The sequence below is a fragment of the Epargyreus clarus genome, unplaced genomic scaffold (genome assembly GCF_041222505.1).
Source record: "Epargyreus clarus isolate Ecla_fem2 unplaced genomic scaffold, WU_Ecla_fem_2.2 ptg000008l, whole genome shotgun sequence".
Taxonomy (NCBI): Eukaryota; Metazoa; Arthropoda; class Insecta; order Lepidoptera; family Hesperiidae; genus Epargyreus; species Epargyreus clarus.
In genome coordinates, this window is record NW_027332216.1 from 2,618,510 (window position 1) to 2,641,414 (window position 22,905).

At 34.6% G+C, this 22,905-nt stretch overlaps 1 protein-coding gene and 1 long non-coding RNA gene across 2 annotated transcripts; one reads left to right on the plus strand and one right to left on the minus strand.

The window, feature by feature from the left end:
- Window positions 1–878: 878 nt before the first annotated feature.
- Window positions 879–22,828, minus strand: Sqor (Sulfide quinone oxidoreductase). The gene is made up of 16 exons (XM_073075595.1): window positions 22,563–22,828; window positions 21,639–21,744; window positions 20,469–20,693; window positions 19,207–19,407; window positions 17,332–17,445; window positions 16,446–16,526; window positions 15,744–15,945; window positions 15,062–15,224; window positions 13,308–13,310; window positions 6,573–6,678; window positions 5,903–6,127; window positions 5,612–5,812; window positions 4,994–5,176; window positions 3,329–3,530; window positions 1,968–2,140; window positions 879–1,330 (listed from the first exon to the last, which is right to left on the minus strand). The coding sequence occupies exons 1-16, from the start codon at window positions 22,652–22,654 to the stop codon at window positions 1,199–1,201; spliced, it is 2,409 nt and encodes an 802-aa protein (XP_072931696.1). The 5' UTR covers window positions 22,655–22,828; the 3' UTR covers window positions 879–1,198.
- Window positions 9,137–10,474, plus strand: LOC140744117 (uncharacterized). The gene is made up of 2 exons (XR_012102527.1): window positions 9,137–9,562; window positions 9,741–10,474. It is a non-coding gene; the product is annotated as an uncharacterized LOC140744117 (long non-coding RNA).
- Window positions 22,829–22,905: the final 77 nt, after the last annotated feature.

A 22,905-nucleotide genomic window follows, 5' to 3' on the forward strand; every position in this document is an offset into this window, starting at 1 on the left:
CTGAACCCGCTTTTAACGCAATATTGACGTGATTTCACGTTCAGGTTAAGGTCACAAATTACCATCATATTGAAAGTATTAATAACGAGGAGACTAATAAAATCGTTAACAACGTGTGAACCAATAGGGAAGAGCTTGTAGGTATTCAGTTTGTCGTTCAGGATTTGTTTTTGTATGTGTATAGTTTCCAGCTTGAAAGATAGGATAGTATTCCAATAGGTAGCGCTGTTGACGCGATCTAAATCTGGAGCCAGGAGCGTAGTGTGTTATGCTTTTTATAACATGATTTTTTCCCAGGGGTACGGCCTAAGAGTTTAAATGAAATTGTATTAGACAATATTTTACGCATTTTTCCTTACACATGTTCGGCGCCTCTGTAGTCCGAGGACTGCATATTACGCGGAATCTACGCCCCTAGCTCGGTATGAAAAATTACGTAGATTTTCAAACAACCTAGTGTTTTTGATCACCTAAAAAGAATACTATGATAACCTAATTTATTGCATATGTAAGATAATTTGTAATCTTTGTAAATAGGTATTAAGTTTAGTGTTATGTTTATTACAATAGTATGTTCTTGTATAAGTCAAATATTTTAAAATTGAATGAAATAATTCAAGTTCCTGAAAATTTTATATAGAGTAATATAATTTATTAGAGCAGATATTCAGATTGTTACAGTGATATGATCTATACAATATGCTATTATATATACTATAATTATCTGTGATTTAAAAGCAGTTGCCATTTTCAATAATAAAGAAATCCGATGCCATAACACTTGCCAAAGGGAAAGGTTCCATGGCCGTGTCACCATGTATTAAAAAATACATTTTTTGTAAGTACCTATAGGCCAACAATTTTTTCTAAGCCTGTGGTGGTTTTTAGTAACAACAATATTATATTGTCTTTCAAGAACTCATGTTATTAATCAATAAAATAAAGAACTATTAATATTACTATAAGGTATGGGTAATAAGATGTTAAATATTGATAAAAATGTAACTTAGTTAAAATTTTCCATTTCTTAGGTGCTTTTAACAATCAAACTGATTGCCAGTGGCGCCCCACCACATACACAGAAATGTTTGTCGGACTATTATATAGTATTTAATACATAATGTATTGTAAATTGTGTAAAAACATAGTTATTTAGTGTTTAGTATTGAATAGAATTTTCTATATTTCTTTCTGTTTTTTATTTGTTCCATGGATTGATCACTCTCCGTACACCCGCTGGTCCATTCCACTTGCCTGTAACTAATTTGTTCCAGTAGAGATATGGGAAGTATTGAGTTTTGAGTTTGTAGAAAAGCCGGCGTTCTTTACTCTGAAATCAAAGCTTAGTTATCATTAAACAGGGATTTTCTCTTTAAAAGTGCAATTTTAACGAATAAAAATATGAGAACAGCAATTTAGGTACTAATAAATTCAACGAATTATATGAAGTACCTATTTGTAAAATATCGTAACAGGTTTTTTTTTTTAATATAATATAAGAGTAGCAGACGAGCATGCAGTCCACCTGATGGTAAGTGGCTACTGCCGCCCATGGACATCAATAATCAACCCCAGATAGGATTAGATATTCCTACCTGAGGTCGGCCACAGATGCGCCGCTACCCCTGAGGACTAAGCTGGAACGCCTCGAAAAAGTCTGTCTCCCTTACCACACCCTTCAAACCGGAACACAGCAGCGCCTAACACTGCTGTTATTAGGTAGAAATAGGTGTGGCGGTGGTGCCGCCGGAGTCGAACCACAAAGGGTTCTACCACCTTTAAAATTGTATGTATTATTAGTAGGATTTTTAATGAAACCCTTAGGGGCGTGTAATTTAGTCATTTAGACACCCGTCCTACAGAGAATCGAACTCAAGTATGTGTGCATGACAGTCCGATATACCCATTGCGGAAATAAATAGTATTGTTACCCGATAAAATACTTTATTTTTATTTGAATAACACACCTGATCGAATGGAAATGTCTCCCATGGCTTTTTGTCGTAAATGGATTCAGCGAGAATTCCAGTTTTGTATGACGTAAGTATAGGGCAGGCTCCGTAGCCGTCGTATTTCTCCGTAGCCTCTCTCCCTTCCATCACACTTGCCAGATTGCACTCTACGACGTAGCTCTGCGGGGCTACAATTAATTTACAGGATAGAGTCAGAACCGGATTAACCCTGTATGGGCATATAGGCAATACAATTTTCGGGCCATGACTAAATCATGTGATGTATTGTTTTGCCTACTACCCACATTCCTGAATATAAATCCCGATATAGGCATGGATGACGTCCTAAGGACGGGTTCGGACATACTCAGGCTCTATGAGTGCTCAACGCGCTCACGGGATGGCTGCATGTTAGTACAGAGTAACCCGCGCACCTCACGCGTAGAGTACGCGTACGTTTGATTCCGCCCTAAGTCTAGGTGTTTTCTATGTATACATGAAAAATACATTCAGCAGCGCCTACTCGCTGCGTTCCGAATTTTTTAAATACTTTTGGTGTATGTGAAAATCATAAGTCTTCAAACACGGAGCACACTATTTTTTTAAAATTAACCTTACAATCGCAAAACTCACATAATGTAATTAACGTATTTCGAAAGCTTCGGAATTATTACGCTACAAATTATTATCACGCTACGGAAGCTTACAGAACGCACACAACATATTAGGGATTCCCCCAACGTGAATGAAGTCCAGTTGGGTTCCGAAGGATTATATTAGTTCTAATATTAGATACTAGATGGTTCTGTATGTATAAAGTGTTACATGCGTTGAAAAAAAGAATAGTATTGTTGATTATCATTTTCGATCCATAAAACTTTTTTTTGCGGACTGCAAAGGCTGTCGATCCTGGGCCCCTAGGCAATTGCCTACTCTGCCTTAAGGTTAATCCGGCTCTGGATAGAGTTAAACAGACGTTTTGTCGACAGCATAAACCAAGGGGGTATCTAAAATTTTGTTATGTAATTTTATATGACGGTGTGAAAGTTTTATTTTATGAAGACCCAGAATATTACGTACCTATAGTAACTATATAGTACGGTATACGTAATGTAGTTAACGTATTTTATTGTAAACATAGTGTGTGTTAAAAAATAAGTACAATCAAACTTCCCTTAGGTTAGGCTAGACTATTAAGTTTTACCATTTTTTGTTTTAATTTATGATCGTCTAATATCTGAAATATTCATTTTCCTGTAAAGTATAATTTTACAAAAAGATTTATTAACTACAACAATGATGTAACATATTTTACGGTTTAAGTGTCAATTTTAAGCAAAAATATATTACTCAAAACATGTCAAAGATAACTTTACCAACGGCGGCAGCTGTCTTGCTATTTGGAGTACTTATACAATCTCCAATTCCGAAGATGTTAGGGAAACGTTTGTGCTGCAACGTGTGCTTGTCCACGTCCAGGTACCCTGCCTCTGTGACTAGCTCGTCGCATTTAGCCAGGCACTCCGGCGGAGACATCGGGGGAGTTACGTGAAGAAAGTTGTATGGGAATCTTATGGTCTGTGGAATTCATATATGATGTTTATGGACGTCGCAGCCAAATAGCTTAATTCGCCATTTAATCGTTAGTCTAACCTCTTTTCCAATAGGTGCTTTTCGACTAGATACCTGCATTGTTTCAATTAATTTAAATATTAAGGCAAATGATTTGATTGGACAACGTTTAACCACCAGTAGTATTTTAAATTTAGTTCCATTTTCTGCCACCTGGCGCTGAAACACTCACTATAAGTCACAGATAAAACATTATTTGTTCTCTCTCTTTAGTCTCAATATGGCGCCGCCAAGAGACAGTGTCGGCATTTCTCCCAGTTTTGTTGCATTTACGCAAAAAATAGTGTAGTTACGTAAAAACACATTAGGTAAGCGCAACATTAGAAAAGAGGAGTGACACAAATAGAAAAAAAAATACCACTGATTTGAGAAGTTAAAGATTTAAAAACAATTTTGATCGAAAAGTTTAAATATGTGAACACCATCAGATAGGTTTTTGTTTTTGTTTTATTTTTTTCGTTATTATTGTGTGTTATTGTGTGTTCTGTGAATTGGGTAATAACTTAATATGTAAATAATGTAACTTGTGTTTTACCTTTCAAGGATCTCATCGAAAAGCTTGGACAAATTGATAAATTTATAAAATTTGAATCCTCTTAGTTTTATTCTTTCTTTTATGTTCTAGACATAGATTAGTATGGTTCTAGGCTAGACTATATGAAACGCTTTGCGATTGGCTACGTTGAGTTGCAAAATTAAAGTAAATACAAAACTAAAGAAGCAGGTGAGTCAAATTCAGTTTAGCTTTAAGTAAGTATTTCTACTTTCTTTTTATATGGTATCCCTATCGTATGTGTGGCATTAGCTGACCAACTATTTAAATGTTTTATAAAACGTTTATGGCTGAAAATCATTAAGGAGGCCCCAATTAAGCAATAATTTGACTAACAAACGACATCGTTTTGTGAAGAGGCTGTGCGGTTTATCAAACGGCGAATTAAGCCAGTCTACTACAACATGAACACAAAATGCGTTTGCATAAAAATAATAGGAAATAATATATGATTAAAGTCATCATTAGTATTAATTAGTGAAGAATAATTAAACACAAATTACAATTAAAAAGAAGCAAGTACTTAAAAACTACATTTGAAACTCTCATAATTTTGACGAAATCAAAATCCGTGAAGCCGTTTGGGCTGCAGGTCATGCCAAAGAATGAGGCATACATACATACTATACGCTTGAAAAACATTATAATCTATATGATTGATCTACAATCTACAAGTGACGAGAAACCTACAATTGATTTAACTGAAAAATATAAAAATAATAGGTACTCTAACACTAAAATCTTTGGCTATAAAACCGTACACGATTTAAAGTTACTAATTATTCTGAAGCATATTCTTAATTTCCAAAATATTGAGGGTTTCCCGGTGTAACCTGTGGTAGTATTGTGATCTTACCTGGCCCTCTTCAGTTCTAAATACTGCGCAATTTTCCGTTACGTCTGTTAGTTCAACGTAGAAATTTACAGCTATATCTCGGTTAGAAGCTACTTTCCCCAACGCAGTCGCATATTTAGCCACTCCAAAAATATGCCCTCCTCCGGTGTTGTATGTAATGTTTGTTAAATCACGGATTTTTTGCTGAAATCAAATAAAATAATACAGTGATATACTTGCGGTGAAAATATTATTTAATTTTTTTTGAATCTTCAGTTTTCGACCGCGATCGTTGCGGACCCTTTCATATTAATTACTTATGGCAATTACATATAGATGGTTGTAGTCACAGGTTAAGAAGGATTATCCCTGGAGTTCCAGGATCAGAATAGGGCTATGTTATCTATCGTAAGAGGCGACTAAAAGAGGGTTGAGAGGCTGCGGGCGGTAAGAGTGGGAGCTCGAATCGCCCGAACAGCGACCCCGGAAAGAACGGCAGTACGTGTGGCCGCATGGCGAGCGTCATGTCATGTGGAGCCCGACGTAGAAACACGCTAAGAGGATTCCTATTGCGTTCCTTTTGAAATTCCGGAGTTCTCTAAAAATCCTATAACTCCCCGTATCACACAAAGAAAATACCTTTCTCCAATAATCGTCTGCTAGGTACATGATCTTTTGCGCAGCTCCGGAGCACTTGCCCACTTGTTTTGGGAATGTGAACACCGCTTGGCCACCTCGAAACTTCTGCAAGCAACACCAGGTTTTCTCGCAATACTCAGACGAGTAAATAGTCGATACTCGGCTTTTTGGATTGTCTAATGCTTCTTTTAGGCCTGAAATCTAAAGGTAATTTTTGAAATTGTAGGTAAGAACATGTATGAATAATTTACTAAGTGTGCAAAAACGCTTTTAAAATAAACATATTCTTACCTTATTGAAGTCATTCTTCAGTCCTACACCTACGACCATGTAATCATACTGCACTTTGTACCCACATTTGGTGTAGACTACATTGTTGCAGGGATCAAAGTCCTCAGCTTCGTCTCTCAAACAAAATACGTTTTTTGGCAGAACCTCTTCTATGGGTTTCGTGCTTTGAGATATTTGCTTAATGCCAGCTGCTACCAATGTAAACATTGGCTGGCAGTAATGAACCTGAATTTGTTATTTGGAGATTAAATCTTAAGAGTAATCAAAATAACGTTAAATGAATAATTTTCTAGACTAAAAAATAAATTTGAATCTATAGTTCCCACACTTCCCACATAATATATTTTCTAAATTAAATTTATGTAGGCCAATTCTCCATTACGCATTGGGTGCACCACAGTTCTACAGTACTACCCCAGCTAATAGAAGAGAGCGATGCTCAGGACTGGATTAAGGACATGCAATATATAGTGGTTTGATAAGGGAAAAACCCTCATAAGGGGCATTCCTTAGGAAAGGAATCTGTAGGATTTATTAATTGTATATGGGCTACAGTAGTTGTTTACAATGAGACAGGGAGCATGTTCGTTTGTTACTTTCATTTGATAAAAAACGAAGTAAATATTAGGTATGAAGATAATTCATAATTGTAATATTTCATTAACTAGACCTGTGACGGCTCCAGCACAATGATCTCATCAGCGCTCAGTACCCGCGCACGGCGCGCCGCCACGCTGCAGCCGCCCGCGCCACCACCCACCACCAGCAATTTACATCTACAAACATGACTTACATCTTCAATACAAACATACAAACATCTTCTCATGACATTAATTATTATCATCCGTGTTATACCATCAGTGATCCTTACTAATATTATAAATCCGAAAGTAACTCTGTCTGTCTGTCTGTCTGTCTGGTTGTCTTTTCTTCACGCCTAAACCACTGAACCGATTTTAATGAAATTTTGTACAAAGATAGTCTGAGACCCGAGAACGGACATAGGATATTTTTTATCCCGGAAATCCCACGGGAACTAGGGATGGCGACCTAAGATCGATTAATCGGAGAATCGATCTTTTGGAGCAAAAAGTCGATTATTTTAATCGATATCCTTACTAATATTATAAATGCGAAGGTTATCAGGTCTGTCTGTATGTCTCTTCTTCACGCCTAAACCACTGAACTGATTTTAATGAAATTCTGTACAAAGACAGTCTGAGACCCTAGAATGGACATAGGATAGTTTTTATCCCAGATAGCGATCTTAGATCAGAGAATCGTTCTTTTTGACCAAAAAAAGTCGATTTTTTTAATCGGGCTCCAGTAATGGATCCTACCTACGTTTGTAGGTCTTTTGGCATAATCTAAATAACCATGAGTTTAAAAATATCAATTCTTGCAATCGGAGACGGTTGCAACATTATATTTGTTAATATAGATTTATTGGGATTATATTAGGGGTGGCGATTTTTTCCGAAAAAGATCGATTTTTGAATCGATTCGAATCAAAGTGCAATAAATCGATTCACAAAAAATCGAGGCCCTAAGAATAGATTCTATCTTCGATCTTTTTCGAGAATAGCGAAAAAAAAGGTTATTAGGATCAAACAAATTACGTCAGCAAATCCTTACTCCCTTACTAATCCTTACTAATATTATAAATGTGGAAGTAACTCTGTCTGTCTGTCTCTTCTTCATGGCTAAACCACTGAACCGATGTGAATGGAATTTTGTAGAAAGATAGTCTGAGACCCGAGAAAGGACATAGGATAGTTTTTATCCCGGAAATCCCACGGGAACTACGGATGGGATGGCGATCTGAGATCGATTAATCGGAGAATCGATGTTTTGAACCAAAAAATCGATTATTTTAATCGATCTCCAGTAATGGATCGATTCAGTGAATCAATCTTTCAACCCAGAAGATCGAAATTCGATTTTTTCATAATTTACCTACAGTTACTTTACTTATCCATGTTAGTCGATCTTCTATCTATTTATATAAAAATGAATATTTGTCTATATACATTTTATAAAATCGGAAACTATGCAGTTGATCAAGTGATGATCTTTTGCAAAGTTGTTGTCCAAGAGCCCACGAAGGTTTGGGAGTTGGTAAGACCGACAGATGGCACCACTGTCATTCCAATGAAGGTACGAAATTTTTGTTTTATGTATGTCATATTATATCTTTAAAATGCGGGCGAAGCCGCGGGCACCACTAGTATTATATAATTTGGAACCAACTTTCTTCGTCTTCGTGCGGAGGCGTAATCGGCTGCGAGTGCTGCGACACAGTTCCTACTGCAGTTGTTTACGAATGTACAAATTGTGAAATGTTTACTGTTTCAATAAATCTTTACATTACTTTTGCTTCAAACCATAGATATATTATCCTAACTGACATATCTATGCTTCACAAACTATGTATGACGTTCTATGTATATTTTATTTTAATAATGACAATATCGACTAGATGGCGCTGTCCCCTGAAGGTACGTTTCCTGAATCACGCTCACGATGTTACCGCGTAGCTTGTATAAGTAGTCAGTGGGGCCTCCTTCATTTTGATTACAGATGTCCCTATATGGGCGGCAGTAACTACTTACTGTTATTTTTGATTAGCATACGGATTAATCCCCATGTGCTTTGATAATTATATAATTTATATTAGAGGTGCGCAAAATATATCACTATAGTGAAAAGAGAGAATAGTGCCGATAGTGCGTGTTAGCGGTGGGTCGTTGAAGTTTTTTCGGTCAACGAAACGTCAACGTTAATTTCCGTTGATCAACTAGTTAATTTCGTCAACGAGTTAACGTGTTAACGGTGTTACTAATTTCAACTTGCATCAATAATAAACGGTTTTTAACTTGCAACGATCAACGCTTCTCTACTGAAGTGCGGTAAATGTTATTTTAGAAACAATCTGACGAAGTGCGTGTTATTAAATATCAATATCAAGAATTGATAATTATAATTATTTATTAGGAAATAATTCGATATGTTCTACATAATTGGAGTTTAAATTATGCTATTATACCGACAATCAAGCTCGTCTGCTACTCGTATATTATAAAAAAAATTTAACGTAAGTTTAATTCTAAACAAAATACAATTTTACGTTGAAAATAACGAAACGTTCCGTTTAACGTCGTTGACGTAACGTTGATTCGTTGAACGGTTGATTTAACTTGTTCGTTGGTTCAACGACCACCGTTACAAAATACAATTGGGTACTTGACAGTTATAACAATAAAATATGAAATATGTTGGATATGATAGCTTATAAGTAAACATAAATTATGCAGTATTTTGTTTATTTTTCAATACGTTCTAAGTATTTTAATTTTTAAAAAGAAATTTTCGATTTTTTATCTGTGGATTTTAAATCCCAAAACGGCGACAGTGCTGCCTCAAATCTCATGTGACGTCACTACATCGAAACCAAACAAGACAAATAATAATTAAATCGTTTGCTGTTAGAGTTGGTTGAATTTATAATATGTTGTGAACCGAAATGAAGCCATACTATATTAAAGCCTTAAAGCTGATAGCGTGAACCTGCTTAAAGAATCTCCATATATGCAGTGCAATAAATCAAAATGGATACAAAAACTTCCGTGAGATAACCTATGGAAATATCAAATAAACAACGTAAGTAAAACATTCTTTATATTTACATTTAATCATATCGGACAATTAAAACATTTCTTAACTGACTTCAGACAGAAGAAAGGTTGTCTTCAAGTGATTATTAAGATTTTTTTAAATATACTTATATTCTTATGTGAACTGTTTTAAGGTTATTAATTGGTTATATTTATATTTACAGATCTTCCCGACAATCGTATAGTGACGACGTTATAGAGTATGTGCAGTTTAAGAGGAAGGCAAGCTTGTGTTTCATGAAAAGTAAGAGTTGTCCTGAACACAAGGTACATCAATGAAAATGAAAATGTGACGACTGTCCTTCCTAGAAGAAGTGAGGAGCCAAAAGTTTCGAAAGTGGGCACCAGTCTGAAATACATAAAGTAAAGTACACGGGAAATAGTACTTCTTTACTTGCGTAACCTACCCAACAAGATGAAGGAAGAAAAGTGACCATACAGTTCCTATTATTGCATTGCAATTTAATTCTGAAAATGACAGTGATAAAAATATATATCCATTTGTTACGGAAAATAATTTTAGTAATGAAGAAAAGCAGACACGCAAGCAGCACAAAAATTTAGCTTAGGTGATCTGTAGTAATTATTGTAACTGTAACATATGATAAATATATACAAAAGTTCTACTGTGTGTACTCACTAATAGAACCATATAAACCAAATAAACAAAGAAATCGGTTAATAAAATACTAATATTAGCAAATCATGTATTTTTAATTATACAGTCATGTAACTTAATCAGTGCACATGCACCATCAATAATAACACAGTCATGAAATATTTTAATTGTGTCCTATTAATTACAGAATGGGCCCTTAAAATAGAATTCTCATAGACGTCTTATAATTCTATTCTTATCATAGACATCTATATAATATATTAAATATATGAATACTTCCACTTGCTGTTTTGTTTTGATTACGTCCCGTTCCAATGATTTGGAATTGACGAATCACTCGAGAGTTACTAAATTTATTCCTTTTTTTCAATAATACTTCTCTTACATAGATAGTATAAAATGTCATTGCTTGCAAACAGAGGATTTAAACATATAAGAATCTGCAAGTTCTTTAACGTTTATGAGATTTGGGTTTAGGAACTTGTATAAGCAAATTTGTTAGGATATTTAGCGACCGTACTTGAACACATCGTCACTGCACACGCCTTGTAATTTGACATTCTTGCAATTGTACTAATAAAAGTTAAATAATTCCCAAGATTTCCCCTGAAGTATGTGTAGCGTCGAAGTTTATTTCTATATTTTCAATGTGTTGACGTCACGCTACGAAATGACACTTGACCGCCTGTTTTGGCGTAACGTTCCGTTCACCGTAATAAAAGTATGTTTTTTATTAATAAATAGCCCTTTCTTCGAAAAAATGATCAATGAAAGGCATATATAATACGTATATGAATTCATTAAAACAGTTTCCCAAAAAGTGTCAAGTAGCCAATTCACGTTGAAAATAACGAAACGTTCCGTTCAACGTCGTTGACGTATTTAACTAGTTAATTTCTATTGGGTTAACGTTGATTCGTTGAAAGTGAATCAACGGTTGATTTAACTAGTTCGTTGATTCAACGACCACCGCTATCACTCGCCCACCGCTAGTCGTTGAAGTTTTTTCCGTCAACGTTAAGTTCCGTTGATCAACTAGTTAATTTCGTCAACGAGTTAACGTGCTGCTAATTTCAACTTGCATCAACAATAAACGGGTTTTAACTATGCTGTAACGATCAACGCGTCTCTACTGATGTGCGGTAAATGTTATTTTAGAAAAAAATTGACGTAGTGTATATTATAAATATCAAGAATTGATATAAATATAAATTCTCGATATTTATAATAAATAATTATTAGATATATTCTACATAATTGGAGTTTAAATTATGTTATTATACCGACAAAATTAAGATATATGCTCGTCTGCAACTCATATATTATAAAAAACATATATTTTTTAAATTTTATTTTTACGTAAGTTTAATTCTAAACCAAAAAAAACTTTTACGTTGAAAATAACGAAACGTTCCGTTCAACGTCGTTGAGGTATTTAACTAGTTCATTTCTATTGGGTTAACGTTGATTCGTTGAAAGTGAATCAACGGTTGATTTAACTAGTTCGTTGATTCAACGACCACCGCTATATATCACTCTTTTAGCTCAGTAACTCACTTTAGCTTAGTAGCTCTGTAAAGATATAATAAGCGACATTTTATATCAGTATTAGCGGTGGGTAGTAGCAGGTTTTTCGTAAACCGAAATAGTAACAGCTTTTGGATTTTAATAGCGGCTTTTGAAACTATTTATTTCTAGTAGCAGCTTTGATAACAAGGTTGTCCAAAAAAGGCGACGACTAATATATTTTGTCAACGAGTTAACATGCTACTCATTTCAACTCGCATCAACAATAAACGGTTTTTAACTCTGCTGCAACGATCAACGCGTCTCTACTGACGTGCGGTAAATGTTATTTTAGAAACAATTTAACGTAGTGTGTATTATAAATATCATTTCTCGATATTAGTCATTATTTATAAGTAAATTATTAGATATATTCTACATAATTGGAGTTTAAATTGTTATTATACCGACAAAATTATGATATATGCTCGTCTGCTACTTATATATTATAAAAAATATTTTTTTTATTTTATTTTTAACGTAAGTTTAATTCTAAACAAAATAAAAATTACGTTGAAAATGACGAAACCTTCCGTTCAACGTCGTTGACGTATTTAACTAGTTAATTTCTATTGGGTTAACGTTTATTCGTTGAAAGTGAATCGACGGTTGATTTAACTAATGCGTTGATTCAACGACCACCGCTACTGCCGACTGGTTTAACTGGTTATTATGAATAATGACTAATTTGGCCAGACAATGTGATAAATTAATCACTTTATCTGGAATATCTGGCTGTTATATATAATAAGGTTAAAGTTAGTCAAAGTAATAAATATGTTATTTTAATAGCCTGAAGTACCGTAAATCTTAAGATTAACTGAAATTATTTATGATGAATGTTGTTGTATTAGAGTAATTATGAATCATGTAGTTTAGGTCCGAATTATCGTCAATAGGACTTAACCGCTCGCAGGGCGCTGCCGTGCCCTGTTCGCTTAGTTTTCTATTTTCTATTACGTTCCAACCTAACCTAACCAATACCAAGCCTTTTTTTTCGTTGACGAGGGAGAAACCTTCAAAAGGTACCCGGTGCGCTTCAGGGCTCGCCACACTGTCCGTTTTCTCGTGTATAAAATATTCACATTTTTTACATAGGTATCCCTATCTAAAGATTTTAAGCCTCACCGCACGCTTAGCTTAACCGATTGTAATAACTGCTTACTTACTTCAGTTGGTTTCTACAAGATGCACTGTAACATTTAACTATATGAGCCCCATGTATGTATGATTGTTTCAGAATGCCCATTTGCTAAATTCATTTATTTAGCAAGTTCATTTTATCACGAGAATTTTGAGATGTTTTTGACGAAAATGTTTATTACTGCAACCAACTAGATTAGGATATCATAACTATATAAATGCAAAGATAAATAACAATTTCATCGTGTGGGCATATGAGTACAGTTTAAATATAAAATATCGAAGGATGAATAAAAATGAGCTTTGGAGAAAAAATCTTAATTTTGATGCCGGTGTGACGTCACTTCGATAGTAAGAAAAATATTGTACAAGTCGTTTTTCGGGCAAGAAAGACTGAAAACACTTTCTTCGAATGGTCGTAACAACCCATTACGTCTTAGGTCTTAAGTGGAAGGTAAAGAAAACTCTGGGTTTAAACGTTAATATATTTTATACATATGACTTCAAATAGTTAACAATTATATACATAAAATATGTTTGTATAAAAAATATAATCTATGCATTTGAATACCTATAATTTATATACATTTAAAATCTTCACTGGAAAATCTCATATTAATTCAGGTACTGCCAAATATTTATAATTTCTCTTTAGTATACATTTATAGACACTTTTTTCCAAAAATGCATAATGTAAATAATATTAAATTTCATTTTAATTAATAACAATTTCTATTACATACAATATTTTATCAAATAAAACCGTTTTAATATTATTTAAAATTTGTACAATTTCTATTATTATGACTATATTAGTTATACTACTATATTTAAGGAAGTTTGTGATATTTAAAAAGTAATATACTTTCGATATTTAATTCTTAAAACGCCTGATTAGACTACCGATCTACTTTAAAATTTGTTCAAAGTTTCATGTCACAATACTCGTTTAATATAAAATTGTGACGTCACGGTGTGTGCAACAATAAATAATCAGTCATATAACCACAACCGATATACTTTTTTAAATGTCAATTCATTAAAAAGAAATGACTATAATTAAATCAGTCATGTTACTTTAATAAAAACATTGGCAATATTAATCTTACCAATAAAACATTTATCAACTGTACCCCACATCGTGACGTCATGACCGATATATTTTAACGGAAGATATATCGTTTTAAACATCATAATTCAGTCAAGAACTAGTTCATCAGTCAATACTATACAATATTATTAATCTTACACAATGATTTCTATGAAATACATAAAAATTAAATTACGGCAACATGCACTCGTACTCATATCAATATCGATGTCATATCGATATTAGAGGTAATATCGATATTGAACTCCGTCCCTCATTTCGCAAAGGGATTAACGATTTTTCTCACGAATTCAGGTCCATTGTAGTAGCCCTTCAGCATAAAGTTCCAGTACAAGAAGGGGAACAGATCTCGCTTCATGTAATATGCTATTGTGCTCTCGTATGCCTGAAAAATACAATATTTTTTTTTATTTTAAAAAGAAACAAAAATAATATGATTTAACAACAACGCACCGCAGCGCTTTTTTGACGAGCATTTACTCGTCGCAGTGAGCAGGTGTCTTGTTTTCTTCCTACGCCAGCGTTAAACCAGTATGGCCCCTACATACCTATTCCAAGGGGAGTAGTTATCGTAGCACTACTTCAGTAAACTGTTACACATTGTAGCAGGCTCCAGCACGTAGTCGTATCTCCTCCCCTCTCTACTGCGGCATTTCGTAATATAGGAACTCAATGAGCACGGAGCAATAGCCGAGCGAGAGCCGTGATAAGTGGACACGCCCCATAGCGGTCGTAGCAATTCGCGGATGCATAACATAACGTTTAACTGTCTCGAGTTAAACGTTACGTTACGTTAAAACCTGTTTTGCCATAGCGTTTAGTTTGTTCTTTGCGATGCATACTCCCCACGTCAGCATCACCCCACGCACCTACTCGAAGGGCAGAATCCATCGCGGCGCTGAATCAGTTAGTTGTTGCGTATAGTACTCAGTTGAGTGTACTCCACTGTACAGCATTTATCCATCGTAGCTTGTATTCAAGACCTAAGCCCTATTTTATATCTAGATTGATCTGTCACCACTTTCACTCCACTGACCTGATCAAACGGCATGGTCTCATGTGGCACTCCATCGTAGAGGAACTCGGCGAGCACGCAGCGGCCGTACTCCGTGACGAGCGGACACGCGCCGTAGCCGTCGTAGCGGTGCTTCGCCTCGCCGTTGCTCATCGTGGCCAGCAAGTTGTGCTCCACCACGTACGCTTGTTTCGCTGGGAACGAGATCAAATAATACCTATTTTAGCTGTGTGTACAGACACAAAATATAATTCTACATTATGCACAACTTTAAGAAATGTCGTCCGCTATTGGGAGCCGAATGGGTGTCAAATTGTGTCTCAATTTCATACTGATTTCCATAATTCTAAGTTATCATCGGATAGTTATTGTTGGAATTTTATAGGAGCTCTTATAGGGCTTTAAGCCATTAAGCCGGCGATAAAGAAAAAAAATTAACAAAAAAATAAATACGAGTGTGCTTTAGACCACTCCACTGAAGTAAAACTTCTTTAGCTCCATCTATACATACAATAATTTTCTACAAATATTGAGATATACGAGACGTAATTCTCTCTTTCTATCTTCACTAACTTATTATTTTATCTTCCTCTAAACTTCCCTTCGCCTCGCCACTTACACCACAAGTCAAGCGCACGTAAAGAAGTATTACTTCAAAAACAATTTTAAATCTTTGCGTCTTATAATGTAAAAAAACATATTATCAATATTACCTATAGCCGCAGCGGTTTTACTATTAGGCGTGTTAGTACAGTCGCCGAGGCCGTACACATTGGGGTACTTGGTGTGTTGCAACGTGTACTTGTCCACAGTGAGGTATCCGCCCGCGTCCACGAGCTCCGCGCTCTTCTGCAGGAAGTCCGGCGTGCTCATGGGCGGGGTCACGTGCAACATGTCGTATTTGAACGTCATCTCCTGTATATTAATGGCATGAGTTAATACAGAGACGAATGAAGACTAATACTGAACATGATCACTTGTAAGCCTATAACACTAAATAGTTACCATTCGAGTTAGGAGAGAGACGAGTAAAACTAATACTGAATGTAGTCATTTGTATAACTAAATAGTTGAATTATGTTCTATATCTTAATGTACAAAATGCAGGTATAAACAAATTTTAGTTTATAATGTATTGAGTAATTAACGATTTACTATCTTTGTTTGTTTCTTTAAGCAATTCGATTCAAATATAGAGAGGCTACTCTACGAATGTAGGCCATAAATGCCCTCATCATTAGTTTTACAAACTTGGAACAACTGATTAGTTGACTCAGTAAGTACTTAATTAAATTTTGTTTTTTTTTTTAAGTAGTTTAAAAAGAAACAAAATTATGACAATATTATAAATTTCACCACGAAATTAAAGAAATTAAGAAGAAGGTCTATAGGTTGCTATAACATAAATTATATACCTTAGTAGGATCGTCAGCATTGTAAAATACAGCCTCACGCGACAGCGGTTCGATGGAGCGCAGCACAGTTCTGTAATTAACCTGGAAACAGAAGTAACCTTAATTCTAATCCCACAGCACACAGCAGAATCATTTTCTTCTTACAATTATTAGAAAATTCTGTTATATAATATTTTTTTTATCAAAAGAAAAGCCTAAATAAAATGTACCTATACGTCATATCATTAAAAAGTATTCGAAACTGCCCCTAATCACCTTATTTTTTTATTTATTTTTTAATTTATTTCGGTTAACAAACAGTTACACAGCGAGATATAATACATAAAGATATAATTAACAAAGTAGGTAGCTGTAAACCAGCACCGGTAACCACTGATTACTATAATATAATTGAAATTTAATACAATTGAAAGTGAAAGCATTTTTTTTTATAAACAACAAATTGTTCTATAAGGATTACAAAGTTTTACAAAGTTACTCTATAAGGGTTATAAGGATTTACAATGACATCTTGCTGTATCTTTTTATAAAAGTGTTTGCATTAATTATTTTTTGAAAGTTCCAGGACAGTTATTTATAATATTATTATTATTATTTAAGATAAGACCATATGTTAAATTATTTTAAAACGATACCATTCTCGTGTCTGCATTTATCCTAAGATGAGTAAAGCGCGCTCTTGTAATATTTACTCTGAATTAATATGAATATGATTACTAATAATGCGTATACTAATATATGATCTCGTATACGCACCATTGCGGGAGTTTACCGTGCCCTCTCGTCGTTATCCAACGAGTTTTATCTACTATCACCTCTATACTATTGCCACGCTGATTAATGATTATAGTTTTTTTTTCTTTCAAAAACCTCTGTTGGTACATACCTGGATGCCCTTCCGCTCCACGACCTTGAGCAGCGCGTCGGCGTACTTCTTGACGCCGAAGATCACCGGCAGGCACGTGTTGTACACTATGTTCGACCGCGACCGAACTTTCGACTGAAATGTAAGAGCGATATTATTTTTATAGACGTTTTCATGTTTTGAACATTATAACCAATCAATATCTATGTGAATCTTAACGAAATCATGTAACAAAATGTTTTTTTTATTATGAAATAAAAATAACAATCGAGCATAGTCCACTGCCGCTTATAGGTATGGCAGTGGTACTTCCGTAGTGAACTTTGAAGAGTTTACCACCTGTTGACAATATACTTTTCTCCAGAAAACAGACATATTTAATATTAATCTATTTAATCGAACTAAATTTTCTCCACATTCAATGTACACTTTTAACTGAATATGAAATGTAATAATCACGAATTGTATAACCCAATATATACTGTTATGTATGGTATATCGTTACGTATTTAACTTTCATTAAACACATGACGATAAGTAACACAAATCAACGTACGGTTAAGTACAAATGATAACACCTATTGAATGGGAAGTACCTAGGCAAATCACTATGACACACTGATGAATAGATGTTTTTCTTATAAAATATAAATATCCGCAATAATAGATATTAATAGTTCTATAAATGTTTATATTCCATTGTTCCGGTAAAAATGATAATATTAACTATCCTTTGTTCATCTGTTATAAACTTCTAGATCCTTGGCTCGAATGCCTTGGAGCTATTAACGCTTCCTTCCAGAGTAGTGACGAGTCTGTATAATATATATGTGAATATAATTCACACACAGGACAGGGCACACTGACTAACCATTTATCATCATACTAGCTTTTATCGGAGGCTTCGTTTGGAGAGCTTTTTATCTATGCCTCGGGAAGTTAAGGCCTAATAACAAAAAAAAGACTCCCATTTGAATTTATAACATAAGTACGGAATGCCTCTTTATTTCTTATTTATATATTAGACACAATTTGTGTAGAATATTAAAAAATAAGAATTGAAGATAAGCATTACTACACGCTATAGCAATGGTGTAAAATATACTAGTAAGTATATGGATTTATATCGTGCTGTGAAAACCTTACAAGGGATAAAATTGAGCCATGGCAAATATTGATAAAAATGTATCGAAAGATTTAAATATAAAATAAGAAATTTATAACAATTACTACGATAGGGTGAATTACACGGGCCTTTATAATAAATATCGATATTTTTGAAAGACTATCAATTGATTTATTTGCTGTGACTAAGCAATATTAAAGATAGCAACAGCGTGATATATGTACCTTAACCTTAACAATACGATTAGATAAATAAATGATTGTATTGGATTACCTACAAATAAGAAATGCGATGCAATTACGTTCACATGATGTATGTTAACTTATATATTTATAAATCAAGTGAATGAAATAAATTTAATCATACTTAAATAAATTATTCTATATTGTAAAAGTTATAATGCTAAGCCTACCTGCCTATCATCTTATGTATTTTTTTTATAATATTGGAGTAGCAGACGAGCATGCAGTCCACCTGACGGTGAGTGGCCACTGCCGCCCATGGACATCTGTAACCAACCCCAGATAGGATTAGATATTCCCGGCCACAGATGCGCCGCCACCCTTGAGGACTAAGGTGGAACGCCTCGGAAAAGTATGTCTCCCCTTACCATACCCTTCGAACCAGAACCCAGCAGCGTTTAACTAGTTATTATGAGGCAGAAATAGGATCGGCGATAGTGCCACCAGAGTCGAACCACTAAGGGTTCAATATTATCTCGACAGAGATAACTTTACAACTAGTCTCTCATAAGTCAAAATCCGACTCACCTTATTGAAGTAAGCGTCAGCCATATAGGCGATCTTCTGCGGCGCGCCCGGACACTTGATGGGCGTGTTGGGGTACGTGAACACCGCGTCGCCGCCCTTGAAGCTCCTGATGTCCGCCCACGTCTTCTCGCAGTACTCCGGCGCGTAGATCGTTGACACATTGCTATTTTTGTCTTGTAATGCTTCAGTTAAACCTGGCACCTGAGAAAACAGTTACTTTGTTACACTAATCGGTTTTTCTATCTTATGTCAGTATGTAGCTATAACTGAGATTTTGACATGCCCTGCCTTTGGTTAGCCTTGGGGTAAAGTTAGCTTTCGGCTTAAGGCTTGATTAATTTTAACGTATGAGGTGTCCTTGTAAATTTTGAGAGTAGCATAGGCAATATTTTTAAGCAGTAGAGTTCTTTGTTTTTATAATTCTCGTATGGTCTATATTTATCTTATTGTTGTCTTGGGTCGTCTTGTGGTATATTGTTTACAGTGTGATGTGGAAACGCAAACCATCTTTAAATGCAGCGATAGTCGGTCGAGCGTTCTTGTGTCACTAAATACCATCACATTTGAATCGCTAATAACTACAAAACCAACAATGCGTTAACATCGTTTGAACCTACAACTAGCAGACCATGTCTATACGAGTTCCTCATGCAGCATATATTTTTTTTTGCAATAGAATTACTAAACAAGCATACAATGGAACTACTTTCTGAATATCTGTAATCAATGCCAAACAGAAATAAATTCTTATTATTGGACGGGTACAAAAATATTATTAGCCTTGTAGAATAGTTGGTGGTCCTCTCAAAGGTCCAGTTTGACTCTGATATTATACCAAAAATAAGTATGGCGATAGTTATTTCGTTATCCATAACTAGAAGGGATTCAAACACTTACAAAACAAATTAAATTTCAAAAAGGACAGCTCGTCACAGAACAAACAATGAGAATGGTTTACCAACCCCTGAGGCAAAACTAAATATCAGTGCGTGGAAACAAATGTATCACGTACCAAGGTTATCATAAAAGTGTAGTATGAAAACGATACATTTTTGTTATTATACTACATACTTTCGTTTATCGGCGAAACTACAATATGTATACCGTAATCGAAGAGGCAGTGATTTCAAAACAAACAGATTTCAAACTGATGTTTTTACTTTCATTACCTTTTGTTTTTACTTTTCTTTTTTTACATGCTATAGAAAAACTAAGCTATTTCAAAATACAACATAGCATTTTGGAAATGCCTACAATCTCACCTGCCAATAATCATTCTTCAATCCAACTGCGATGACGATATACTCGTAGTTAATGACATGTCCCTCGACAGTCTTGACCACGTTCTTCTTGGGGTCGATGACGGCGGCGGAGTCCTGCACCCACTTAGCAGCTGCCGGGAGGACACTGTTCGCGTGGCGTCGTGTTGCTGCTACGGGAGTCACGCCGGCGCCCACTAGCGTGAAGAGTGGTTGGTAGTAATGTGCCTAGAGAAAAGGACGAATAAGTACAATAATTTTCGTCGACCTATTAATGTCTCACTGCTAAGCCATAGTCCACTGTGCTGGTTGAGTGCAAACTGGAACTTCACTTCACCTTAGAACCTTTTTAAGGAATCTAGAGTGAAGGTTGATTTACAATGTTTTCCTTCACCATTTGTGGACATTTAATTTCAATTCTAATATTTGCATAACTTTTAAATCAAAGGCTCTCCCCTTTAATTTTTAATGATACTATAATTTTGATTTTTAATGATACCTTATAGGTAGGGAGCCCACACAATCATTCTTAGATAAGTTCTGAAATTATTATTGGTAGAATTGCCAAATCTCTAGAAGTAAGAATTTGAAAAAATATCTTGTATTTTATAGGCCACTTATTAGAGAGCTATAAGCTACACAAGAATATCAGTACAGAATTAAAATAAAAAATATACAGATGTATTGTCAAGGTCTGAACATTTATTTACCAATTAGCAGATCCTTCAACCTTGGCAGTTGAGAGGAGGCAATCAGTCAACATTGATATACACATATAATATATTCTGTTTGCTCATTACAATGTAATGTTAACTTAATGACCACTGCAATGACAATGGCATCCAAGTAAATAGAGATTAAAATGTACAATGCACTCAGTTTTAATGGAAATATTAAAGATTTTTCCTTATACACAAATAGGGTGAATTTTTTAATGAGTGGATGAACAAATCCAAAAATATGACTATAATATAACATTTGATTTTCCAAAATGAATTGGTTTAATTCTCAGCTTGAAAAACAGTTTTATTAATAATAGAGCTTCTACCTTTATCTTCATTTGCCCCAACACTCACTTGCTATATTTTTGGATTTGATGCATTGATTGACCCATGATTTTGAGTAACTTGCTCTGGTATACAACAATTACATAGGAATCTTGTGGTTACTTACTGAGCTTGGTTCAACCACAATAACAGAGTCCTTCTTTAGCCTTCTTGCAAATTTTGCTGCAATGGAACAACCGCCTGTACCTCCTCCAACTACCAATAACTTGCATCTGAAATGATCATAACTTAATATAACACCGTGTTTTAAAAATTCACAATTGAAAAGTACTGCCATTGACATTTTTTCCTATCACTGATCTGGTTTTAAGGGTGTAGTAACAGGGGACACTACTAAGAGGTGTTTCTAATTAGTATAGGGCAGCAAGGGTCCAGAAATGTAATTCATTTCAGGACTCCTGTACGATTTGTGGTTGAATTACAGATATCTATAAGCCATTGACCACCTAAATCATGCAGACTACATGGAGTGATTTTGACTACAGATTCCATTACAAAAAATTGTACTAAAATTATTTTTCCTATACATTTAGTAAGGATGTACGCAATAAATATGTGCATTTTTACAAACTTCATACAGGTACACCCTAACTTAATATCTGTGTAATAACTGTATTCTGACCAATAAAGAATTTGAATTTTGAATTTGATATGTCTCTGGTGAATCAATCCAAGCATAATAAATATGTATAAAACTTTGTATTTAGAAAAATTCAATTGCATTCATAAGTATTATAACATAATAATACATTTCTTTTTCACATAATTCGAGGCATTTACTTGTTATCACAAAATTGACTATATAGTTATTGAAGTTGATGTGTCAGAGTTAATAATAAACAGTTCATTGCATACCGGCAAGTGCAGATAATCCTTGGGTTTATTTCAATATCCATATAAATACCAAGACAACAATCGGGAACCGTTAATACCCAGTGCCCATTCTATGAAAATTCTAAAAAAACTATGATATGTGAATATATTTTAAATGTAGTCACTGTGCATTTATGTTATGATTTGATGTACTTACGAATAATTGGCATTATGTGCCGCTGAAACGGAGAAGGTTCTACTGAATCCTGATAAAACACTTAACGTCGTAATCTTACACAAGTTATTCATTTTAATTTTAAATTTAAAACACGAAGAACATTGAGGTAACTTAACGATATAAACCCGCGACGGATACTGAATACTGATACCGCGCGCGTTACGCAAGTAATATTAATCTTTTTATCAGCGACGATTCATTAATTCATCACATTGACGACTTGTGATTGTTATTGTCAATTGTCAAAGTCAAACGTTAATTAATTACTGTTTGACAATTTGTGCTGACATCAACAACTTGTCGTTGTTGTTATCAAAGAGTA